Raw genomic sequence first — 25,682 nt, 5'->3', positions numbered from 1 at the left:
GTTCATCAACAATAACAAATGATTACATGTGATCATCCTAGAACAAGAAGAGGAAGAAATCATAGGATAAAAGGACAACGACCATCAACAAATCAAGTGCAACAAGATGAAAAACCAGAACGCATATCTATAAAAAACTCATTGTGGGACATTATCTCACTATTAATATTTTTCTTAAACCAACCTATGTGTAGTACTTTTTATTTAAATTGAAGGCTTTTATTTACATTATTTTTTCTAATTTACAAAAGAAATAATAATTATTAACATTAGTAACAAAAATATTGAAAATATTAAATAAAACAATAATAGAGAAGTCATAGAAATTAAAGTGGCTTTAGAGTCATTCAAAATTAATTTAAAAAGAAAAAAATGTAACACAACTTTGAACTCGTGAAAAATTTATGACTTTACATAAATAACTTTAAAAAAATTCTAAAGTCATTACATTATTTACGATTTCACTAAAAAAAAGGTTGAAGTCATTAATTTTTTTTTTACTTCATACCCCAAAGTTGTGACAACTTACCCCATTTGAGAATTAATTCAAAAAATACTCCCATTTAATAAATTCCAAATGAAACTACCCTTTTATTCAAAAGGCCATCCAAGGGTGTCAAAAGTTAGAACTTCATTCGTAAAAGAAGAAATTGATATTTATTATCTAAAATGTATTTAATTATGGTTCATTACCACTAATATACCAAGAACAAAATTGTTAGTACGACTATCATATTTCATTTCTACTTCAAAATATATGATTACACAATTTTAAATGAAGTGTCAATATATAAAAGATCTTCTCACGGTAAATTTTCACATGATATTGTTATGTGAAAATTGTGTATATTTCTCTCTTAATAGATATTTAAAAGGTGGGATTTTATATTATGTGGACATTGTGTTTATCTTTTTCTTCACAAGTATTAAATAGGATTTATACGGAGTATGTTTGGCAAAAATAATTTGTAAGCTAGTTGATAATAGTTAGTTAAAATTTGAAAAAAAATAAGTTTTAGCTGAAAATTACAAAGTTAATTTACTAAATTCAATTATTTGGTAAAATCAATTGTTGAATTAGCTAATAAATATAAAATAACATAAGATGATACACATTATTTTTAGGTAATTAATTTAATTTTTGAAATCTTGTATTTATTTATATTAAAAGTCAAATGTTTTATTAAAAATAAATGTAGTGTAATAAGTAAATAAATAATGTAATATTAAAGGAAACAATAAATGAGAAATGAAGAACTAAAGAATAAAGTTTAAAATGTCACTTTAGGCAGCATTTGAAAAAGAAAAAAAAGTTATCTACTAACAATATAAATTAATTTTACATTATCATTAATCATAAATTGTCATTATGGTCCGTTGGTTAACTTTTAGACTAAAATATCTATGTGATCTTTTACATATTAAAAGTTTCATTTTAATCTTTTAGACTAAAATACCTATGATGCATAGAATTGTCAAGGGATCAGACTCGGGTACATTTAAAACAATTCTTCTGCAGAGGGATAACATTGGGAACATGCATAATGTTTGGAATGAGATGTTGCAATCAGGGAGATTCATTGGGAGGAAAGTGTATGGTAACCTGTTGCCTGCCACACCAAATGTAGGTTGGGCCAAGTTAATTCTCCTCAATAGAGCAAGACCTTGTGCAATCTTTACATTATGGATGATCTGTCATGGGAATTTAACCACAAAGGCCAGATTGCATCGGTTTGGAATGTTGAATAATAATCAATGTGTCTTTTGTACTGAGGTTGAAACCATTGATCATTTATTCTTTGATTTTTTTATGTTGAAGAAGTTCTGGGTTGGAATACTTCATTGGCTTGGTATCCATCATACTCCAAGAATTTGGAATGAGGAGATAAATTGGATTTTGAATTGCTATGGAGGTAAAGGCTGGAAATCTGAACTTGTTAGATTAGCTTTGACAGAAACTGTGCATGAGCTTTGACTCTTTAGAGATGACTCTTGTTTCAATCAAAGAGATGACAATAGGAATTGTATAGAAAGAATCATTAACAACATATTGTATAGAGGGTGGTCTAGTCCTAAGCTTAGACCACATATAGCTTTATTGATGTTACAGTAAGGTAGATTGTTTCTTGATTGTGGGCTGGATCATTTGATCGCCTTATTTTGTCTTGATTTTGGATTAATGAAAATTTCTTTGATTAAAAAAATAGCTTCAAATTAATTATTATTGTTAATTGTTAAACGTGATGTAACGAAAATAAATACAAATTGTGAACCCAATTAAAAACATCAAGAATTGAATTAAACTTTTCTAAAAAATATTAAGGACAAAATGATCCCTTTTAAAATCATCAAAAAAAATTTTATTTCATGAAGACAACAAAATCCAAACTGTAGGATTGAATAATTCATGGACAATAGCAAACATGTTTTTCTTTATCATTCAACTACAATTTGTGAAATTAATTTGTAATTAGGCTAATTAACATCTAGTCAGGGGTGGATATGCTAAGGCTTTAGATGACCTTAGGTAGACATTTTTTAGGACCATAGAAAGAACACTGCGACGACATTGCCTAGTCTCTTTAATCTGATTTTCATTTCTTTCCATTTTGATGATTTTGTGTGAAGCTTCCATGAAAGGCTAAACGCTTTGAATTAATTTATTGGTTTAAGGTTTCTTTTCCACACTTTTGATGATTTTGTGTGAAGCCTTCATGAAAGGCTGAACGCTTTTAATTGATTTATTGGTTTAAGATTTCTTTAATGGATCTTGATATTTGTTTTAAATTGTTTTTTTCATTCTTGGTTTGTTTTTTTTTCTCTCTCTCTCCATTTTCTCTTCTTGAATCTTTTTGAGTTGGTGCATAATTTGAATTTACATTGGTGATAAATTTAAAAATTTTGACATATTTTAATTGGGGTTCATAACCAACAATCCATTGATCCCAACAAATATCATGTGACTCAATTCATTTAAGTAAGATCTCTCGATTAAAAGTAAAATTTTCATTAAAGATCATGACTAATTATATTTTTCAAAAAGAGATTAACCAACAATCCTTTACAAGTGTAAATTTTATAAATGAAAAAAACCTAGTAAATTAAAATTTAATTTGGATTAGTGTGTATAAATCAACATTAGAGGTACTTAAATTAGTATTTATTATTTATTTTTTGTATTTAGAAGTTAAAGTCTAAACATTTATTGTTAAAACAATCAATAAGAATTTGGCAAGTGGGGGGTGGGGCAAAACGGGAAGAGAGACATCAACATGAGAAAGAGATGGATGCAATATGTAACATGAATGGAACAGCCTTACGTTTCGCCGAACCCCTTCTTCAATATCTGTCTTTCTCTTCTATATCTATCTCTTCTCCAATTAGAGAACTGTGACTTGGTCAATGCCCCATCGTGAAACTCTCACTGTCTCTGAAACAAGAAAACCTATTTTCAGGGTTATCCCTCTCTTATAACTTCTCTCTCTCCTCCATTTCTCCTCGTCCCCTTCGCTTTCACGAGGTGATCATATTCTATTTTACCCTTTCTTTATTTCTTCCTTTTTTTCTTTTTTCTTTTTGCAAAAACCCATTTGATACTCGTAAACCTCTTTAGAGTTTCAATTCTCGATCTCTCGGCGTTCAGTTCCGTTTCTTTTTTTTTTTTTAAACTTTAAAATCTCGTGTGTTTGCATGCATGCATGCCATGCACGTTGGTGTTGTTATTAATTTCATTATTTTGTGTTTAATGGAATATTGTTACTGATTGGTTATTTGTTTGCATGCATGCAGGGCATTTGGTAGTGCTATGTTTTTTTTCTGCTTTCGTATGACAAGTGTATAATTCTCCTGAATACCCAGCAGAAGCTATCAACAAAAGCCACACCATGTCTGGACCCCTGTCTCCAAAGACATGTCAGTTTCCATCTCTCTCTCTCTTTTTTTTTCTTTCTTGCCAGAATTAATCTTAAATTGCTGGTTACATGTTTGGTTGAGATTATTTTTGGATAAAAACAACTTACATTTTAAAAAGTACAAAACTTAAGTGCAATTTCTTATTTACTTTTAGTGTTGTTCTCTGATTAGAATTGGAGATTCTACTCATTATTCGTGTAATAAAGGTTTAACATATGTTACTTAATTGAAATTCCAAATCTGATTAGAAAATAGCGTATGTTTCTCTTATCAAAATCATAGAAAGTTACTACTAGCTAGGATCTGCTCAGTAGTAGAGAGTTTGAGTACTATATTGAGGTTGTCGGTTCTAATCTCAGTGTGACCATTGGTAAAAATACCACAGAAATTTGGTAAAAAAAAAAACTGAACCAACTGTGGTGATGGTTTGCAGCTCTTGAAAAGAGTGACCGTGTTGGTTCATTGAAGAAAATGCTGAGGAATTCTCTAACAAGGAGTAAGAGGCGAAGCAGCAGCAAGGTCATGTCGGTTGAAATCGAGGATATCCGCGATGCTGAAGAGTCCAAAGCTGTTGATGAGTTCCGTCAAGCTCTTGTCTTGGACGAGCTACTCCCTGAGAAGCACGATGACTATCACATGTTGCTTAGGTGATCACCTTAATTATCTTGCTTAACTCCTACTAATGAGGCACAAGATTTTGATATAATTTAGAATTCACCTAAAGATTGAACAAGGTTGGTCATCTATTTATCAGATTGGTTGAGGCTATTCATCTTTGTAAGAGTGAATAACAATGCTACCTAATTTTAAAATCTGCATTAATGAGTCCATTCTAACTATCTGTTGTTTTTCCATTCAAATTCGCATTCATGGGTTATTCCTACAAATAATTGTTATGGAGTAAATATATAATTTGGACCCCAATTATGTTACTTGTTATTTTGATCCTTGAATGTTTTTGTCTTTACAAGTTGGTGACTGGAGGGATGAATTTGTTAGCTCCTTGATAAATTTAGAAATCAATTCGTATTGGCAGAGATTTTTAGAGAGGAAAGCAATAGAAAAAACATTTTAAGGGACCAAATATTATATTGATTCAATTGGTTATGAGTAGGAACTTGACACATTTCCTGCATTACTTGCATTTTGTTGAACAGATTCTTGAAGGCCAGGAAATTTGACCTTGAGAAATCTAAGCAAATGTGGTCTGACATGCTTCAATGGAGGAAGGAATTTGGTGCTGACACCATCACTGAGGTATTTTTGTTTTATATATAACAATGATATTTGTGAGAAATGAGGGGATTTATTACTAGTTTTATCATATACTTGACCCTTTTCCCCACTTGTTTATAGTATTGCTCCTCCTTCTGTTTACTAATTTTGTGCCTTTTATACTAGGATTTTGAATTCAAGGAACTCGATGAAGTCCTGCAATATTATCCTCAAGGACATCATGGAGTTGATAAAGATGGACGACCAATTTACATTGAGAGATTGGGCCAAGTAGATGCCACCAAGTTGATGCAAGTCACAACCATGGATCGCTATATCAAATACCATGTCAAGGAGTTCGAGAGGACATTTGATGTGAAATTCGCGGCTTGCACCATTGCTGCAAAGAAACACATCGATCAAAGCACAACCATCCTTGATGTGCAAGGAGTGGTACGTAACAGAAATAGTTTATCTATTAGCCATTCCAATATTGAAGTTAAGAAACCAGCATGACAAATTGAACTTACTATCTTTATTCAGTTCACACTTCAAAATGAACCTTGATATCTATGAGAATGAAAAAGAAATGTGTAAAATATGAAAAATATGATGAAAACTTGCTATGTTTTATCTCACAGGGGCTTAAGAACTTCAACAAGCATGCCAGGGAGCTCATCACCCGCCTTCAGAAGATTGACGGTGACAACTACCCTGAAGTATGTTTTTTCTTGTATTTTGCTTAAGGTTTACATAAAAGTTTAGTTGCAAATAAATATTGTGGATTGCTGAGTTGTAATATCATAAAATTGGTGGCTTCACTGCAGACCTTGAACCGCATGTTCATCATCAATGCAGGTTCTGGATTCAGAATGTTGTGGAACACCGTTAAATCCTTCCTTGACCCAAAGACCACATCAAAAATCCATGTGAGAACAAAGACCTTATCCTAAATATCTACATCTTTTTGTCAAGAAAATAGGATTTTATCTAATTGAGCTTATAATTCATCAGGTTCTTGGCAACAAGTATCAAAGCAAATTGCTTGAGATAATTGATGAGAGGTGAGTTCATGTTAACAAATACTGTAACATTGCAGTACCTGATTTTCCTTGTGTCACAAGTAATTCCAGTCCTGTTTCTGCCCCATAGTTGTCATTCTAGTATTCAAAATCTTTATCAACATTCATTGACTTAAGGTTTTGTTGACAATCTTCTTATCTATTGGTTTTTGCTTTGCCAGTGAGTTGCCAGAGTTTTTGGGAGGTGCTTGCACCTGTGCTGATCAAGGAGGCTGCATGCGCTCTGATAAGGGCCCTTGGAAGGATGCAGATATAATGAAGGTGGGGTTGCAATCCCTTTTTGTTTTCCTCTTTTATGTTTTCAGCGAATTAACGTTATGGATTTGCAAGTTTATGTACTTAATATATATCTATATGGACTAACAGATGGTTCAAAATGGTGAGCACAAATGTTCAAGGAAATGTGAGGTTCCTGTCATGGAAGAGAAGACAACTTCTGAGGTGAGATAATTTATTTGAATGTCTTTGTTGAACTTAGATAACTCGAAAAACAGCTTTCATTTGGCATTTCCATTTTATATAGTAGATAAATTTTCTCTATTCAAAATCCTTTGTTGTTTTTTAATTTTACCCTTGATTCCTTCTATTATTGATTAACGTCCAAACTAATCATAAGCATGTTTAGGAACACGAGACTCCCAAGTTGGAGGCAAATCTCGCCGCACAATTGTCTTCTGTCTTTGCCGAGGTATGTTATTAGTATCTTTCACATTATCCATGCTTGATATGGTTAACAGCAGAAACCTTTCATATTAGTGTTACTTCTTTATCACAGCGCATATAGTTTTAGCTGCAATCTTTCATATCACAAAATATAGCTAGTGAGGGTACTATAGAAGGAAAAATCAAACATGCTAGACTAGTTAATTCAACTATGATGTAGTGAAGTAAATTTTGGTTGTTTCATGTAGACATTGTTTTATACAGAAGATTGCATATTTTGGAAGTCTCATTTGACCTTTATTTTTTTATTAAAAGAATTAAATAAATAGTGCCCCCATTAGCTTTAAGTACTAAACCTTGAAAAAATATTACAGGTTCCTGCTTCTAAGGCTTACAACTACGAGGACTTTGTCCCCGAGGCTGATAAGACTGCTTGGAATAAAAAGATGGAAGAAAATGAGAAATTTGCAGTATCCAAAGGTAGAATGGTATTTCTTTTTTTAACTCTTTTATAATGCATATTCTTACCACCAAGTATGTAGATCAAATGACGTGAGATTGTTCCAGCTTAACCAGTGGTCTTGGTTTAAGTCCAAACTGAAAAAAATAATGCATATTCGATCCTAAATGACTAAAACTTTATAAAGTCACCTTGTGTGGTGTCTATAACAAATTAAAACACAGAAATGTCACTCCCTGAATCTAAATCCTTAACTCATGACAACATGTGAAGTGAATGATGTGTTTTTGTGCAACTCATGGCAGCTGGAGCAGTCGATGCATACGCCATGGTTGATTCGTTCAAGATTCATGAAAAAGTGAACTCTCAAATCTTCACTGGTGTGATGGCCTTTGTGATGGGCATAGTGACAATGGTGAGGATGACTAAGAACATGCCAAAGAAGCTCACAGACGCCAACTTCTACTCCAACTTTGGTGGCGAATATAAAGGACAGGCTCCAAATACAGAGGAAATGACTACTATGCCTAACATCTCTGCTCAAGAGTTCATGACTGTGATGAAACGCATGGCTGAGTTGGAAGACAGAATGGTCAACATGAACAACCAGACCACCTGCATGCCACCTGAGAAGGAGGAAATGCTCAATGCTGCTATCAGCAGAGCAGATGCTTTGGAGCAAGAACTCTTGGCAACCAAGAAGGTAAAAAAACAAAGCTATGTTTGATCTTCTGTTGGGGGAGCTCCAAACTCATTTTGGTTACATGTTTGATACTTTGATTAATTATCCCCCCAAAGTACGTTTGTACTGTGCACATGAAAATTTTGCTTGAAAACTCAGTTTTATGACAAGAAGACTCGTGTTGCTTTTGCAAACTCAATAGTCAAACTACACCAATATGAGTTGCAAATTTTAATCTAAAAATGCACTAAATATGATTTTAACTTAATTTGTACACTTTAAATATAAGATGAGTTGAATAGTTAAAAAAAAAATAAGACAAAAAAGTTATGAATTTGATTCTTTTTGTTAATAAAAACTAATAATCTAACAAACTAGTATTTCTTTTATGAAAAAAAAACTTGATCTATAAACATTGCGAGCTTAAAACGTTTTTAGACAGAAAATAATATTTGACTACTTTACAATGTCATTTATCTATCTACTATGGTAAATTAGATAGAAACTCTCAGATTTTATGAGATTACACAAATTTTATGTTTAGTAGAAAATTACACAAGTTTAAATTTTTGTAGAAATAAGCCATGTGCATAATCTTAATTAGGGATATGATTTTGCATTCTTTTTTTTTTCTCACCATTTTTTATTGCTGCACAAATTTTTATAAAAAGTTTACACCAAAAAAATAATGGTTCGGCCTTTGTTAGGCTTTGGAGGATTCCCTTTCCAAGCAAGAGGAGCTTTCTGCTTACATTGAGAAGAAGAAAAAGAAGAAGAAGTTGGTAAGTACAATATGCCCAAACATATATATATATATATATATATATATATATATATATATATATATATAATAGAACTTTTTTTCTTGTGTTTAATATTTTGTTTTTATAATGCAGTTCGCTTGGTAATCTCTCAATTTATCTGGGGTTTAATTCTTCGTTCGGCTTTCCGAAGACTTCCCAAATGAATCTTATTACATTAAATGTTCACAATGTGAACTCTAATATACCACAAATGTCATCTTATAGCATTCTAGGATTGGACTTGCTCTCCATGTATATAAAAAATGTATGCAAAAGCCAGTCCTATTTTGGACGTACAGAGCCGGAATGAATATATTGAGGGGATTTCTAAATATATATGAAAATCGAACACTCACAAAATAACACTTCATAAAAAAAATTAATATGCTTGAAATAACATTTTCTTTACAATTAATAAAAAAAAAAGTATTTTCAATGAAATGTCAACATATTGCTTGCGGGTAACGAAGAATAAAACGAAATTGATTTATTTGTCAAAATATATATAGTGAGGTGAAAATCATTTTTTTTTTAATCATCATTTTCACTCCTCTATACACTTTACATTACAACATTGTCATTGCTCACAAACTAAAACCAAGCACACCATAAAATTTTTTGATTCAATATTTGGGTTATCTCAGGCATCTGTTACTAATAACAATATAAGAAAATGTCTAAACACAACGATGAATGAATGATGCGTAAGAAAGGGGCACAAGACACAAGCCTCTGCTTCTAAGGTCGGGCTTGAATTCTCTTCTATCTACCTTATTTGAATCCTGCATGTAGCAAGAAAACAAAAAGTAATTTATATCACGTATCGAATGACTATATATGACGAGTTTCTAATTAATTAACTAGTTTTTCGATGTCATAATCATTTTTTTATTTCTTTCTACTTATTTTTTCCTTTTCTTTTTACTGCTGTGCGTTTAAACTTCGCATGACTGAATGCATACTAGAGCAAAAATAGTCTCACATGCATGAATCCAGAAGATTAAGAGAAGAGTAAGAGAAATACTCATGACCAGAAATTATTACGTACAATCTCAACTATTATAATTATCAAATATGAATAATGATACGCAAATTACCTTCTATTTTAAATTAAATATCATCATCGATATTTCTTATTTTTTTAATTTTTTTATCACATTATAAATCTTATTATGTTTATATATTTTTTTCTTTTTTTTTTCTTTAGGTGTTGGATAGCGTTTGTGTTGTCTTGTTTATCAAACATTTTCCATCTCTTAATTACCAAATATACTATAACTAAATATATTTTGGAAAAAATTTTATGGACAACCAAAAATCTATTCAACACCTATAGAGAAGCAAAAATATAGGTATAATAGGATGATTTGATAGAAAGAGATAGAGAAAAATGAAAAGTATTGATAGAGTATTTAAAATAAATAGTGATTCATGTATCATTTTTCATATTTTTTAAAGTATTTTTTTAGGTAATTTTAAAGTATATCTTCTTCACTTCAAAAAACTAAATTCTCTAATTAACGACTACACATCTACAGTATAATCTAAAAAACTATGCATTAAAAACTAAATTCTCTAATTAATGACTACCCATCTAATTAAAGACTCCAGTCTTCGCCTAGGAGTTAAATTCTGCACAGAAATATAGTTTATGCATTTCTTACCAGCTGCACCACTCTAGAGGGCTTGCTTTGCGCGGATTTCATGTAAGGAATGCTCAAAGTCTGCAATGAACAACGAGAATGATTTTTTTTTTATCAGTAAGAATTAAAGGCATGTATTAAAACTTTTATTTATTTCAACGTAATTTTTGTGAATTTATTTATTTTCATATTTCTATATAGTTTAACGGCCTTTAGTTAACTAGCCTTAGGTTTGTAAGTACACTTAAAATTTTGCAGCTTAATTACCAACTACTTCATATTAAAAACGATTGATCTAATAATGTCTAAATATCCACCTGGATTTGTTGGTGAAGGAAATGGATGTAGCCAATTGCTTCACTCAAGACAGAGGCGGTGCTGGTCTGCGAATTAAAGAACATAATTTAAAGTAACAAATTAATCAATAAAAGCAAAAAACAATAATAATAATAATAATGATAATAATAATAGGAAATCAATTATATAATATGACCGAAAACTATTGACATTATTTATTTTGAATATATATTCCCCCCGTTCCACTTTAAATATCACATTTTAGAGGGAAAAAATTATTCTAAATTAATTATCATTTTACAAAACCAATAATTCATTAGATATTTTGTTCAAAACTACCCTTTATCAATACTCCATGTATTAAAATTATTCTTTCAATGTTTATTAGGAGTAAATGAATAATTAAAGGATATATATTAAAAGGTTAAATAATATTTTCTATATGAAATTTAAAATATTAATTACATTTTTTTAATACTCATGTTAAAATCTTAAAATTTATATATATAAAGTGAAACAAACAAAATATAGACACACACAAATTAATAAGTGGCCTATGGCCAGAGATCAGATATGATGTACCTTTCCGAAAGGTGCCACTAGTCTCTGAAGAGTTTGGATCCTATCCCCTAATTTCTCCTTTCTTACCTGCTTTAAACTTAGTCCACATCGATCAGCCCTTTTTGATTAAACATGAAAGTGACCCAAAACTTCAATTTAAACAACTTTTTATCATAAAATATTACCTTCAGGGGCGGGCATGATGGCCTTGACTTCTTAGCTTTTGCTTCAGATTCTTTTGGTGGAGAGCAATTGCTTGGCCTTTTCGTCGTTGCAACTTCACTTACAAATGATGAAATCTATAATTTACTGGAAAAAGGTTAATTAATCCAATCAAATTGGACCGAAGAGACTTAATTATTTTCTTTATAAGAATGTAAAAACGAAATTCGTGTTTCAAATATTACTCAAATTTAGTTACTATATAACTAGTTTTAGCCCTTATGCTTACAAAAATGCCAAGTTCAAAAGGAAGAAGAACAATGAGAAGAGATCATGGATTTGAATTTTCTCACTATAAAAAACTAACACATATTAATAATTAATATTTATTGATAAAAAATACACACAAAATATAAGACATCCTTATTGAGACGGTATGAAATACATACACACTCACACAGATCAATTATTACAATGAATGCATAAATATGTAAAAAAAATATATAAAAAAATTGACAAACAGCCAAACATTCACAAGAAAAAGAAAATAACATGAGCTATAAAAAATTGCCTAAATTAAAATTAACATATAAAAATGTCAGATGAGAGTTTAAGAAAAAAAGTTATGTATATATATAAATTGATTTTAAAGTCATAAGAAAAGTTTAATTCATTATATTTTATGCATATGTATCTATTGCATATGAGAAAAGATGTAGAGAAAATATAGTACTCACTTTACTTGTGCTGTTTGATGGACTGTTTTCACGGCCATGCTCATAGCTGTGACTCAAAGATATGCTCTCGTTAATACCAAAAGTATCATAGCCAGGTTGGATTCCACAACTCCCACCATAACTTGTATGCAGATCAAACATTTTAGGGTTTAATCCCAAAGAACATGAAACTAAGGAAGAGGCCATATCTAGGGTTGGTAAATTTGAAATTAAGGCAACATCGCCAAAGCTATTATTATATCTCTTGCTTGGGGTCCCTCCATCTATAGGCTTGTCATTAGGATAAAACTCTTCACCAACAGTTACACCAATACTAGATAAGAAACTAGGAGAAGAATATCGTGGTTCATGATGAATTGGAACTAGTGATGATTCCTCCATAGCCTTCATGAAGGTGTTGTCGATCATTTCACCTTTGAATATTCTTGCAGGAAAGAGACTATTATTATCACCAACTGGATGCTGAGTTATGAGGCTTTTTCCATTGTTAAAACCAAAGGCTTGCCTTGTTGAAATTCTAAGTGAATCAGTCATGGCGTGCTTGTGTTGTAGTTCTCTTGAATTTGTGAAGCTCTGATCAGTTAGAAACCCACTGTTATAACCATTGCTGCAAACAAACTCACACACGTGTAAGTTATATGGCTGCTATCACTGTTTCAAAGATGAAACAACTAGAAAGCAATCAAAGTAAAGCATTGTAGAATATAATCATGAAATGGTCAAATGTGAAATCAAGATAAATATTATTATTTGAAGACATACTACTACTACAGCTAGCAGACTTTAATAATTAAAAGACTTGTAGTGGAGAGTTCTTGCAAACTGATGTACACTCTTTTTTCTACTATATATGTCCATATCTTGATATTTTCAAAAGAAAATGTTCATATCTTTTCCATAAGAAGTTATTTTTTGTTGAATAACATTCACAGGGAACCCCACAAGCCCGAGAAAATAGAGATATAAGAAGCTATCCTCTTTAATATTTAATTAAGGGGGGGTTCAAAGAATTCAAATATCATAACACCTGCTTCAAAGAATTCATTAGTTTCAGCTGAGACACAGATGATTGGTTACAATTCTAAGGGGATCATATTGTGGTATATGTGTTACAAATCAAGATTCAAGAGTTAAGTTCTGCTTAAAAGGGTGAAGTGAAGGCACTTACTACATGTTGCTTGGGATCCATGATTGATTAGTGATAGTAGTGGAAGGTTTAGAGTCAGGTGGTGGGGTTGTTGAAATTATACTAAACTGAGCAGATTCTTCTTGGAGCTGATGCTGCTGAAGATGGAAACTGGCAAACTCCATAATTTTTCCAACTTCAAGATCCCAAAACAAAAGATAATCGATCTAATTAGCTAGCTACCCTATATATCAACCTTGAGAGACCCTTTCACTTTTTACAATTAATGTAATAAGATTGGATATATATCCTTGATATTTGATACCATATGCATGTACAAGTTGCAGCCCTTTTTCTCCTTGTTGCTTGATCTCTTCCCTCGTTAATAAGTCTTTTTGAGTTCACTATGCTCACTCCAAAAGAACTCTAGTAATTATACGGTGAAATTCCCAAAGCAAAACTGCATAGAGCTTTGAAAAAGGGTCCTGAAAGAACGGTTATGGTGCTAGACAGCAAGGTTATTATATATATACTGGTCCTCTCGGATCAACAAATTGATCACTGTGTTTATGCTTTTAGGATAGACATAGATATGACACCTTCGGGGAATATGCATGAATATAAGTAAATTCTTCCTAAAGTTGTGCTAGTGGTATGGACTTTTTTCCTCGGTAAAAGGGTAGTGGACCTTTTGTTTTGCCTACAATAATACTATATTTCAAAACAATATACTACTCTCTGTGAGTCATACGGCAAAGTGTGATTGAGTTAATTATTTGAGCCATCTCTTAATTTGTTGGGGAACTTGTATTTGTATTGTCAAACCAGATTTTTATTTTTTAGCCACCATCATTATTTAAAGTGAGTGGCGATTGTGTTTAATTAGAGCCATCTCTTAGTTAGGGAAATTGTAGTTGTATTAATTGCCAGACGTTTTTTCAGCCACCATCATCATTGATTGTTATTTTTGTGATGACTAGGGTTTAGGGGTTTAGGTTGTATACAGATTACGTGTGCATGGGTTAAGGTTGAGAGAAAAAAAATTATTTAATTATGGGTTGAGTTAGGTTAATTTTAGTTATGTTTTTAATTAACATAATAACTTATAGAAATGTTTTATGAAAATAAAAAAATATTAGTTTTAAAAATTTTAAAATAGTGAATTTTCCATGTTAAAAATATCATTTAAATATTCTTTATTTTGAAAAATAATTCTTTTATACTTATAGGAACCTTTTAAGAGATTTGTTTGATACTTTTTAGGAGACTCTCTAAATTGTTTCCTACATTGTGAGAATCAGGAAAAAAAATTACTAACAACAAATTAATAAGATAAAATGCACAATTATTATTCTATTGCTATATATTAATTAATTAAGTGGAAAAAGAGAATGACGAGTTCCAATACATTCAAGTGTAATTTTAGAAAATAATACAAATATAAATTGTTAATAAATATAATGTTACTAATCAATTTTCTAAATTATTGTAATTAGTTAAAGAGTACTATATATAGAATGAATATATATAGTATATTGATTAAAATTAAAATAAAATAATGAGAAAAATTAGAGTAGGTTTAATCCGTTTTAAAATATGCAAATCGATCTAATATTTGACCCGATTGAAACTTTCTTTGATTAAAGACCTAGTTATGCCTTTTTTTAATATAAATATAAACTTATATTTAAGTATATATATAAATAATATATTATGTTGTTATATATATATATATATATATATATATATATATATATATATATATATTATAAATGATCTTAACGTAGCAAATTTATTAGGTTATTTAAAAACTTAGACTTACTATATATAATAATAATATCTTTAGGAATTAATACATTACATATCTATCGATCTATTGGTATGTTAAAAAAAGTTGCTGATAAAGTTTTTAAATATAATTTTAGTAGGTTTATTGTATCTAGTTTTCAAAAACATCTTATATAAGATAAATAAGTAAAATCGAATCCTTAATTATTTTTTAAAAAAAGAAGAAAAAGCGAGGCCAAACAAAAGAAAGGAGTTGGTGGAAAAAGGATCAATGAATTGGATATTAAAGATGAAGAAGGAGGATTGGAGGAAGAGGAAATAGAAAGGAGAAGGATTTTCTAGATTTTTGGAGGAACAAAAATTGAGGATCAAGTGGCTCAAAGAAGAGATGGCAATGCCAAGCTTTTTCATTCCATGCATGGTTAAATAGAGAAGAAAGCTTAGTGCACTGAAGGGGTTGGAGATAGGGGGTTCTTGGGAGCAAGATCCCACCTATACCTTGAAGTCAAAACCTTATACCACAAGCCCTCTTGATTTGTTTGTAACTTTCACCTTCCTTTTCCAAGGAAAACATAATTGAAACTCTTTGGTTTATTTTATGCCAGCCCACCCTAGCTTGTCTTTTGCCATGCACACGTCCTCCCATTAATTTAACCCATGCAACCTTTCCTTTTCTCCTCATCACCTTCCCATAAGAAATTTCTTTGAGTTCAAATAATCTTCTTCACCACAGAAGGAGAAATCTTATAAAAGGATGAAAAAAATAACAGTAAAGAGACTAAGACCGAGTTAATAAGTGTAACCTTTCCACCAAAAGAGAGTTTTTTGTTTTCACATAGCTAACTTTCCCTTCAATTTACGCATAACCAGATCCATGTGATTTCCCTCCTTGAATTTGCACCTATCGAAATGTCTAAATAAACAAAAGGAATGCTCGTCATGTTACAATTAAGGATCAAAGCATACCTAAAAAGAGAAGATTCATCTGCCTCGATTCCAATCAACTTGCTTTTGAAGAAGTTAACTTTTAACCCATAGGCAAGTTCAAAACACCTAAAAAAAGTCTTCAAACACAATATTGCAAGAAGATGCCTTAGCAAAGAAAAGTATATCATTCGCAAATTGTAAAAATTAAGTTTGGAAACTTCCACTTGATCTTTCCCCCACCACATAACATGTCTCATCAAATCAAATAAGCTTGTTGACACCAAGAGGAGCAAGAAAGGTGCAATGGGGTCACCTTGGATTAGTCCTCTTCGTAGTCTAAACTCTTCCGTAGAACTACCGTGTTAACCAAAATCAAGATCGATGAAGAGACTAGCCCACCTTTTGTCCAACTAATCCACATTTCACAAAATATCATCATCCTCATCATATAAAAGAGAAATTTCCAACACACAGAGTCACAAGTCTTCTCAAAATCAACTTTAAAAATCAAACAATTCTTCCTCCTCATGTTTGCCCCATCACCACTTCATTAGCAACAAGTATACCATCCAACACACACCTTCTTCCCAAGAAGGCACATTGTCTTTCATCAATGATTTTATCCAAAGAAGAGTGCTAGTAATACACTCTTTAACACAATCTTCCATATGCACTCTCTCTTATTGATTAAAATATATTAAAAACTACAAAATTAGGAGAGACAACCATTAAATAAGATGTGAAATCCACTTAATTTTGTGATTTCTCATAAATTTTAACCAATAAAAGATAATATGTTCAAAAAAGTATTTTAGAGAGTATGATCCTAACATTTCTTTTATCTAAAACACCCATCAACCTTTTTGTCATGACTTTCGCAATAAGTTTATCCAAGATGAGCAAAATAGATCTATAATCTCCCAACCCTTGGGGTTATATATCATTCTTAGAAATCAATATCAAGATGATAAGAGAAGGATTTTCACCCCTCGAAATGGGTCCATTTTCTAAAAGCTCTCTCATCATGCTTAAAAACTCACTACTCCTAAATTCCCAACACTTCTTAATAAAATGGAAATTCAAGTCATCCGGCTCGGAACTTTTACCCCCCCCCCCCCCCCCCCCCCCTCTCACTAAATGTTGTACATTAGGTCCAATATACATGAGTCATATATACATCTATTTATTACAATAATTTTCATAATACATATTAAGATGGATTTAGCTTGTTCGAAACTAGTATGATAATTTTGTTGAATGTTTTTTTAGTTTGGACCTGCCTGATTTTGAACCAATCAACGTTGACTTCTTTAAAATGAACAGCATTTATAAACTTAGACTTTAATGTATAGAGGTCATAGTAGTTAATACTTTTGTAAAGTAGAAAATTAAAATTAAAGAATGTTGTGCAATAAAAAATTTGAAACAAATTATATCAATACAAAAACAATATTCTTATGTTTGCATTAGCAATAGTTTAGATGTCTTATAATTTATTAGTTAATAATCTTCGATTAATATTTTTATGAATTATGTGCCGTTGAGTTAACGAGACAAATGCAACCACTTTATATATAATTTCTAGAATCCATAATTTAGCATAATTAACTACAAGTCAGAACAAATGGAAAAAGAGATAGTCTTAAACACCTTTTAACTTTCCACTGTGTGATTCATAAACACACTTTACTATCTTTTAGTATAACCCAATCCATAATTTATGCTACAGTACCTCACGTGTGTTTTGACTTGGCTTTATGGTTGGCCATTTAATCAAAAGCAAGCAATTAAGTAGCTTCAACGTACTTGATACATTGCTTATATGTATACTTGCTGATGTTCAAAAGCATAGAATTCCCTTTACTATGTCTTTCTCTCGTGTTAAGTTGTCATAAAGGTTACTCTCATTTTCCAGAAATTTTATTGTTCGGAAAAGCCTGTTATATTCCCTTTTTACAGTCACATTCTATGTATTTGCACGAGGTACAGAATATTGCTGCCAATAAGACAAAAATGGTCAGTCATGGGATCAAAATTATAATATTTTTTTGGTATAGTGGTGATATTTAATTAATATTAAGGGCAATATTTATAACACAGCGGTACGGAAAAAAGGGGCCTATATATATATGTTATATATTTTCAAATTAATATGAGGACTGGTGCTGTAGATTTAAAATAATATTTTGTATAGTGCAAACTCATTCCATAGAATATTGTGGGTTCGATATGAAGATGCCATTATTACCATGCTGTACGGTCACATTTAGGTATACTTTAATCCTAGGAGTCCCTAATCTCTGTCTATGCCAATTCATTTGTCGGCATCAAATGGAAATCCATGCTGGATGCTTAATAGATTAATATCAATGAAAATTATAAATAAATTATCTAATAGCTATTATCTAGAGTAATGTACGGTTTTCTTTTAAGTGTTAATGGTATATAATTACAATTTAAAGATTTAACGGTTTTCAATATATCATGATTTAAAAAAATGTTTATTACAATTTGGACTTAAAAAAAGATGATCATAGTCTTTAATAACTATTAAGACATGAAACTTTTAATTAATTAATTAAAAAAAACATATTATATTTCTCTCTTGATAGTGTAATCAAACAATAAAGAATCATAAAAATAAAAATTCTTCATAGCCTGAATTAATGGTATATATACATGTTTATATATTATTTGATGATCCGTGTTGTCTTTAATTTCCCGTCAAATTAAATTGATCAAAATAAAAAGTATTACATGCTTCTACTTGATGCAGCTCAATAGTTGAATAATGCATACTAGACACATGATAAGCAAGGGTGTTAGCGGGTTGTGTGGTGCCTAAGCAGAGTCTAATCTAACTTAATTTAATTATATTTTTATGGGTTGAATTTTGTTTAATGCATTCAATTATAATTGGATTTTAAACTTGATCAAGTTCAACTCAAAAGGAAGAAGGTTACTCAAACAATCATATGATTTAACGAGATATTTATAAGAAAAATATAATTAGAAAGAAATTATATTCTTAAGAAATTAATAATACTTTTGTAAAAAAACTTAATAATACTTTTTTCACCTTTTTTTCTTAACACTTGACAAAATTTTACATAATTTTATTAGGAAAAGTTGATATTTGATTAGCCAATAAATAAGAAATATATAGCTAAATAAAAAAATTGAGAGGAAATTTGGTTAGGTAAATTAACAAACATTTGATTGAGTAAATAAATATGAAAAAAAAATATTTTTCTTATTTTGTAATAATAAAAATAAAAATAAATAGAACGAATTGAATTGATAGAAGTAAATAAAAATATAATTTATAAGGTTAAAAAAAGGCATGTAATTTTAAATGAAGGAGTTATAATCAATGAAAAGATAAAATGTGAAAAATTTATTTTATTTTCTAGAGTGAGAATATATGACAAGAATGAAACTATTTTTCACAATAAGTATGTATTAATAATTATTATTAAGTTAATTATTTCAAATTATCGACTGATTTTATTATAGTGACCAAATTATTAGTAAATTTAATTTTAATTAAAATCTCTAAAAGATAAAATATTATTCTTTTGGTTACAGATAAAATATTATATAATTCAACCCATGTTAAAGTTTCATATATTATATTATCAATCAATCAAGTAGAGACAAAAAAGAATTATATGGTTCATATTGCCTAAATGTGAATGATCCATATAACTTATGATTGCCTACTGCCTACTGCCTACTGATATATGGTGTTCAATTATTGTTCGCTAGTTAACTATAACTGTACTTATACTAATCTGTGGTGGTAGTTCTCTTTTTTTTTCTGTAAAATACGTATGCAAATATTAAATTTATGGTTTAATTATTTTTTTTGTTATCCTTATAGTTGTACCAATTTTCTTTTTTAATTTTTAGAGTTTAAAACATTCATTCTAATTCATATATACTGCAATTTTTCAGCCTTTTTTTTTCTCGTGTAAAATTATTTGACATCATTACATTCATATGTTTTAGAACTATTATGAAGGTATCTTGGACCTGGCATGTGGCACATGGTCCACGATAGTTACATTCTTATATTCTTTCATTTTGACATCAGAGTGTTTGTGCAAGTGTGTACAGGTCTTATTGCTCACTGGAAATCACCAGTGCTGCCATGGAAGTCACATGCATCGTCCTAAGGGTTTGGAATCTTTCATACATTTATTGTTGTCGCCGGAGGCACCTAGATCGTCCACCCCATTTGGAGCCTTTCGAACAAAAACCATTACGAAATTGAAACTGTCCAATTTTATTTTCACAATTTTTCACTCTCAATTTCAATTTTGTAGTAATTTTGAAGGATTTGATGTAATGGCGCTAGGAAAGTTTAATTTAATTAGTAAAATCTCTAGTTTTAATCCTAAATATACAATTATATTAAATATTTAGACAAAAATTTATCACTCACGTTGATCTTTCTAAATTTGAACATGATTTTCTACCATAAAAAATATGTAAAATCTATACCAAAAAAATCATATATTTAAGTTAGACTTGAACGAAACTAACAATATCCTTGGTTCAGGAACATGTTGATGTCACTTGCATCAATTTTTTAAAAAGAATAAAATATATTTTTTGTCTTTTAATTTTTTTTAAAAATTAAGTTCTAGTAATATTTTAAAAGATTTTTGTTTTGTCTTTTTCTATTAAATTTAGAAACACTCCACTTTTAGTCCTCAGAGGTATTGTTATTAAAATTTAATAAAGATTATAAAGAGTCAGAAAATACACTTCTGAGGATCAAAAGTATAGTATAAAGAGATGAAAATATGATTATTTTTTTTGAAAAAACTAAAACTGAGTTCAAAAAAATTTAGGGATATGAAAATCATACTTTAAATTCTAAATATATTTTTAGTTTTTTATGTTTTCGATTATGTTAAGTTTTTTAAAGTAAGTCAAAATGATCCTTCCAAAATAATAATTATCTTTTATTTTGGAAGATAATTTTGAACCTTTTTTTATTATAGTTTGATATGTGAAACTTGTCCCATTAGATTATTAGATTTATTTATATACCAAACAAGTATTCGGCTAGCTCGAATATCTCAATACACCCCTCATATAATAACACCTTTAAAATATTGAAACATCTATAATAATAACAAACTCTTAGGTATTCAGCTAGGCTGAATACCCATATACCTTTAAACTCTTTTATGTGAAGACTCTTAGGTGTTTGTCTGGGTCAAATATTTGTCTGCTTCCAAATTCCTAAGGAAATCTCATCCTCGATTCTTGGGTATTCAAATAACTTAGTACTCTCCATCATCTGACACATAAGAGTCATCTTACCATTCCAAGTATTCAGATAGGTTGAATACTCAAGTACCCTCCATCACCTGACACAAAAGAGTCATCCTACCATTGGTATTTGGCTAGGCCTAATACCCTCCACCACCTGACTTACAAGTTACAAGGATCATCCTAATGACAGTCACTAAAACCATATTAATTCTATTATGATGATTAAGGACACATTACCTCATAAGGTAATGAGATATAGGGGCCCATGGATCTAAGTTCCACTAAGGTATTTATAAATAGTCACGAGAAATTTGAGGTAAAGACATTGTTCATACTCATTTAATACTCCCATTTATTACTCTCTACCACAATCTTATTTGAGTATCAAAGTGTCTTTTACAAATACTCTATCCTTCAGCTTGTCAAATAGTGGATTATGAAGAAGGAGGACAGTCAAAGTAGAAGATACAAGAAGAAAAGTTACATATTCATTCCCATGCAAGTACAATTTACATAAAAATTATGGAACTCAACTAATGTTTAAACCAAAAAGAGTCATAAACATAATTAAGATCAGAAAAAATGAGTTTTATGAGCAACCAGAAAATGATATTTTTAGTCTAAAATAGTTTAGAGAGGTATTTTTTTTGGTTAATTGCAAAAGTATTGTGTGAAAATGCATCTCTCAAAAGAATGTCAAAAATACCTAATTAAATGGGTGAGGGCTATGATGAGTCAAACTCCTACTCTTCATGTCAAAAAAGTATTGTGTGGATATCATTATTGATTTTTTTTGAATTACTATACCAATTGAGAATAACACTATTTACGAACTCAATTTTAGCACTTATTTTATTTACTAAGATTATCATCTCATTAGAAGAGTTATTTTTTCACAAAACAAGAAAAAAGTTGTTGAAATTGAAGAGGCTTCAAAACGTAGTTTTCTTAATTACATTTACTTTATCTTGACTAATATTTCAGAATAAGATGTTAGATATGACTACTTATGTTATATTTTAGCATTTTGTAGTTTAAATGCTCATATTTAAGAATAATGTTTCTATTTATGTATAGACTCATTCATTTGGCTTTATTTTTTATATATACATGAGGTATTTTTGGACTACTATGATTTTGAGATTTTATAATTTTTTTGGGTATATTTTCTAACAGGACTTGTTTGATAAAAGTGTCTTTTAAAAGGATCACCTTTTTTTTAATATGAAGCATCCATGGATACCCATGGCTATAAAAAAAATTTGCGGGTAATATTCAAACATATACCGACAGATAATGGACAAGTATTGAGCATGGGTTTTCCTGAGGTGAGTTAGCAGGATGCCATTACTCCATTACTCGTTACAAGTAGCACCCTAAAGAATGTTAAAAATGTTACCTTTTGTCAGCATATATTATTGAATTTAGAAAACATATAATATAAGAATATTAGAGTTAATCTATATCTTCTATAGAGTATATGTAAAAGAAACTTGAACTTTCTTGATCTGTTAAATTAAATTTCTAATTTATCAAGAATCATTGATTTGACATGTGTGTAAAGGAAGGTTCAACTTTTGTGAGCCGACGAAATAAATATTTAATTTGTTGAGAATCATTAATTTGGTGTATGTGTGTGTGAATGAAAATTTGATGTAATATATATAAAGAAAGCTCGAAGCTTTGCTAGTTGTTGGATCAAAATCCTACTATATGTATGAACATATATAATAATTTATTATTTAATTTCTATCTAAAATATAAATTTTAAAAATTTATATAAAATAAAATATTACTACTTAATATTATTATGACTGGTTCCCCATGTGAACATATTTTTTTTTTATATTTCTTATAATTTACTTTAGATGTAATATTAATATAATCACAACAAAGAAAAATAATTTTAAATTATATACTAATTCATCGTTGGATAAGTGTAAAACTAAGAACATTTACATTATTAGTATACAATAATTAAATCCACATTTTATTTAAAGTTGTTTAAAGGGAAAAAATCTTATTATTTTTAAGGAAAATGTTATTTATTTTATTTGATGAATTCATTAGTTATTAATTATTTTATTTCCACTTTTTGGACATAGTAAAATAAATAAATTATCAAATAAATATAATAATGAAAAAGTAATTTTATTTCTTTAAATCCAATCATTCAAGTTGTCATTACATAAAGTAACATTCCTAAAGATATTATTGGAGAAGAAGGTCTAACACTTAACATTGTCAACAACATATGCATTGGCTGGCTTTCTTTCCATATTTCCTAGGGCAATTAATGAAATAATCTGTTTCACAAAAGTAATAAAATTTTATGTCACAATTTTTACCTCCATAGTTCATTGGACCTTTATTTTCTATGCCACACACATACGCACACAATATTCAATACTAAATCATATATTAATCTCTAGCTCATATTCTTATCAAAATAAAAAATTTAAAATATTTCTATTCCTAATTAAGTGACTAATTTACTTGAAACCTATTATTAGTAACATGAGTTGACTTTCCATGTTTGTTCCATTTTCTTTTCTTTTTTACTCATTTGTAGAGGAATAAAAAAATGCACCAAACCCTTTCCTCTTCTGTATAAATAAGAAATGTGCATTTAAGATAAAAAAAAAATGTTATGGAATCTAAATAGAACGAATGATTGTGGTAAGTATTTTTGTTTTGAAACAGTCGTTTAAATATAATTGATTTAAATGTCAACTAAAGAATTTTAAAAAGGAATTTGCCTTAACTTTATGACCGATTTACATCCTTTCCTTTCAAGACATTCAATTTCAATAAATTTGTTTCTAATTCTTTTATTAGTTTTAATTTCTCTTGTTTTAACCTAATTTGTTATGATAATTTTTAAAATATTTTTATTTTATTTTTAAGTTTCCTTTACATGTAGAAATAGATATATAGATAGATTCTAAAACATTTTCTAAAATTAAAAAGTTATTAAAAATATATTAATAATTTGTAATATAAAAATGTTTTGTATTATAAACTTAACTGAGTCATTACTCTCCGTTTAGATACAAGTAACATGATAATTAAAATTAAATGATTAATATCATAATACAAATTCAAATATAAGCTTAAAAAAAATTTAAAAATGAAAAGTGTTATTTGTATAATAATTTTTCAATAATTTTTACAACAACATATTTGTATCTATCTTTTTCCAACACACCATTTATTACATGTAATAATAATACAGAAAAATAAACACATAAATAATATTATATAAATTATTATACCAATTGTCATATATTTATCACAACTTTTTGAGTTTTGGATAGGCAATTTTATTAAATAAGTAGAAAAATAATTTTGTCACCCATAATGATTTTATCTAATTGAAATAAAATTATTTCTAATAAAAAATACATATGGTATAGACAATTTTTTTATATTTTAGAAAAGGTTGCTTTTTGTGTTATTATTATTATTACGATAAATAGTCATATTTATTCCTAAAAGTATGAGACACTCATAAATTGGTCTCTAAAAGATAAAAATATAAATTTAGTTCTTGAATATGTAAAAAATACAACAAATTAGTCTAGTAGACAATCTAATAACAAATTGACCCCTAAACTTTATAACTTAATGTCAAACTGGTATTCAAAAAATTCAACTTATTATCAAATTAGTTCATAAATATTATAACTTAATGATAAAATGATCTCATAAATTAATGATAGAATTAATTTATCGTACCTTTTACATATTTATAGACTAAAATTATATTTTTCATCTTGAATTAATTTATCATCACATCACACTTGAAAGTAGTGTTATGAAACCTAGTTTGACCGGTTTTATTATTGGATTAATTACGCAATTGACTCGAAATGATCTAACCAAATTTGACTGATTATGTCACTGAATCTCAATTGGATCGGTTTGACCCGACTGGTTTTACAAAAAAAATGGATCATCTCTATGACGCCGATTTAATGTCTCATTATTATCAATTGTTATTTTGAATTTTGAAGTATGAATGAATTTTTCTTAATAAAAAATTATATATTTATATATAATAAATACATATATAATTTGAAAATTTTAATATATATTAATCAAATTAAACCAATTAATAACCCACTAATTAAATCAATCAACTAGTGACCTACTATCTTGACGAAATCAATTACTAAACTGGATTTGATAATAGTACTTGAAAGTGCTTTCAACTTTGAAGGACACAATTATTATTATTAGTATTATTAGCAGGCTCGTTACAATTCTAAACAAATGATGCCAATGGAAGTTAATAAAGGACAAGAAATAAAAAACAAGTTTGTACTAACAAAT

General features: G+C 29.2%; 2 protein-coding genes across 3 annotated transcripts; one reads left to right on the top strand and one right to left on the bottom strand.

Annotated features, from left to right (window-relative positions):
* Window positions 1-3,485: 3,485 nt before the first annotated feature.
* Window positions 3,486-9,149, top strand: LOC114390437 (phosphatidylinositol/phosphatidylcholine transfer protein SFH12-like). The gene is made up of 15 exons (XM_028351180.1): window positions 3,486-3,520; window positions 3,790-3,912; window positions 4,346-4,559; window positions 5,070-5,169; window positions 5,314-5,580; window positions 5,769-5,846; window positions 5,955-6,056; window positions 6,142-6,191; window positions 6,371-6,470; window positions 6,576-6,650; window positions 6,835-6,897; window positions 7,247-7,352; window positions 7,638-8,035; window positions 8,722-8,796; window positions 8,911-9,149. The coding sequence occupies exons 2-15, from the start codon at window positions 3,885-3,887 to the stop codon at window positions 8,920-8,922; spliced, it is 1,668 nt and encodes a 555-aa protein (XP_028206981.1). The 5' UTR covers window positions 3,486-3,520; window positions 3,790-3,884; the 3' UTR covers window positions 8,923-9,149.
* Window positions 9,150-9,279: 130 nt separating this feature from the next.
* On the bottom strand, window positions 9,280-13,908 carry LOC114390220. Of its 2 annotated transcripts, none has more exons than XM_028350920.1 (7): window positions 13,386-13,908; window positions 12,218-12,824; window positions 11,504-11,617; window positions 11,340-11,408; window positions 10,778-10,843; window positions 10,482-10,541; window positions 9,280-9,599 (listed from the first exon to the last, which is right to left on the bottom strand). In XM_028350920.1, the coding sequence occupies exons 1-7, from the start codon at window positions 13,526-13,528 to the stop codon at window positions 9,495-9,497; spliced, it is 1,164 nt and encodes a 387-aa protein (XP_028206721.1). In that variant the 5' UTR covers window positions 13,529-13,908; the 3' UTR covers window positions 9,280-9,494. The 2 variants fall into 2 exon arrangements, with proteins under 2 accessions (XP_028206721.1, XP_028206722.1); XM_028350921.1 differs by having other exon boundaries at window positions 11,340-11,405; window positions 13,386-13,905.
* Window positions 13,909-25,682: the final 11,774 nt, after the last annotated feature.

This window comes from Glycine soja, chromosome 16 (assembly GCF_004193775.1).
Source record: "Glycine soja cultivar W05 chromosome 16, ASM419377v2, whole genome shotgun sequence".
Classification (NCBI taxonomy): Eukaryota; Viridiplantae; Streptophyta; class Magnoliopsida; order Fabales; family Fabaceae; genus Glycine; species Glycine soja.
Note: the sequence above shows the minus strand (reverse complement) of the source record. Positions and strands in the feature narration are given on the sequence as shown.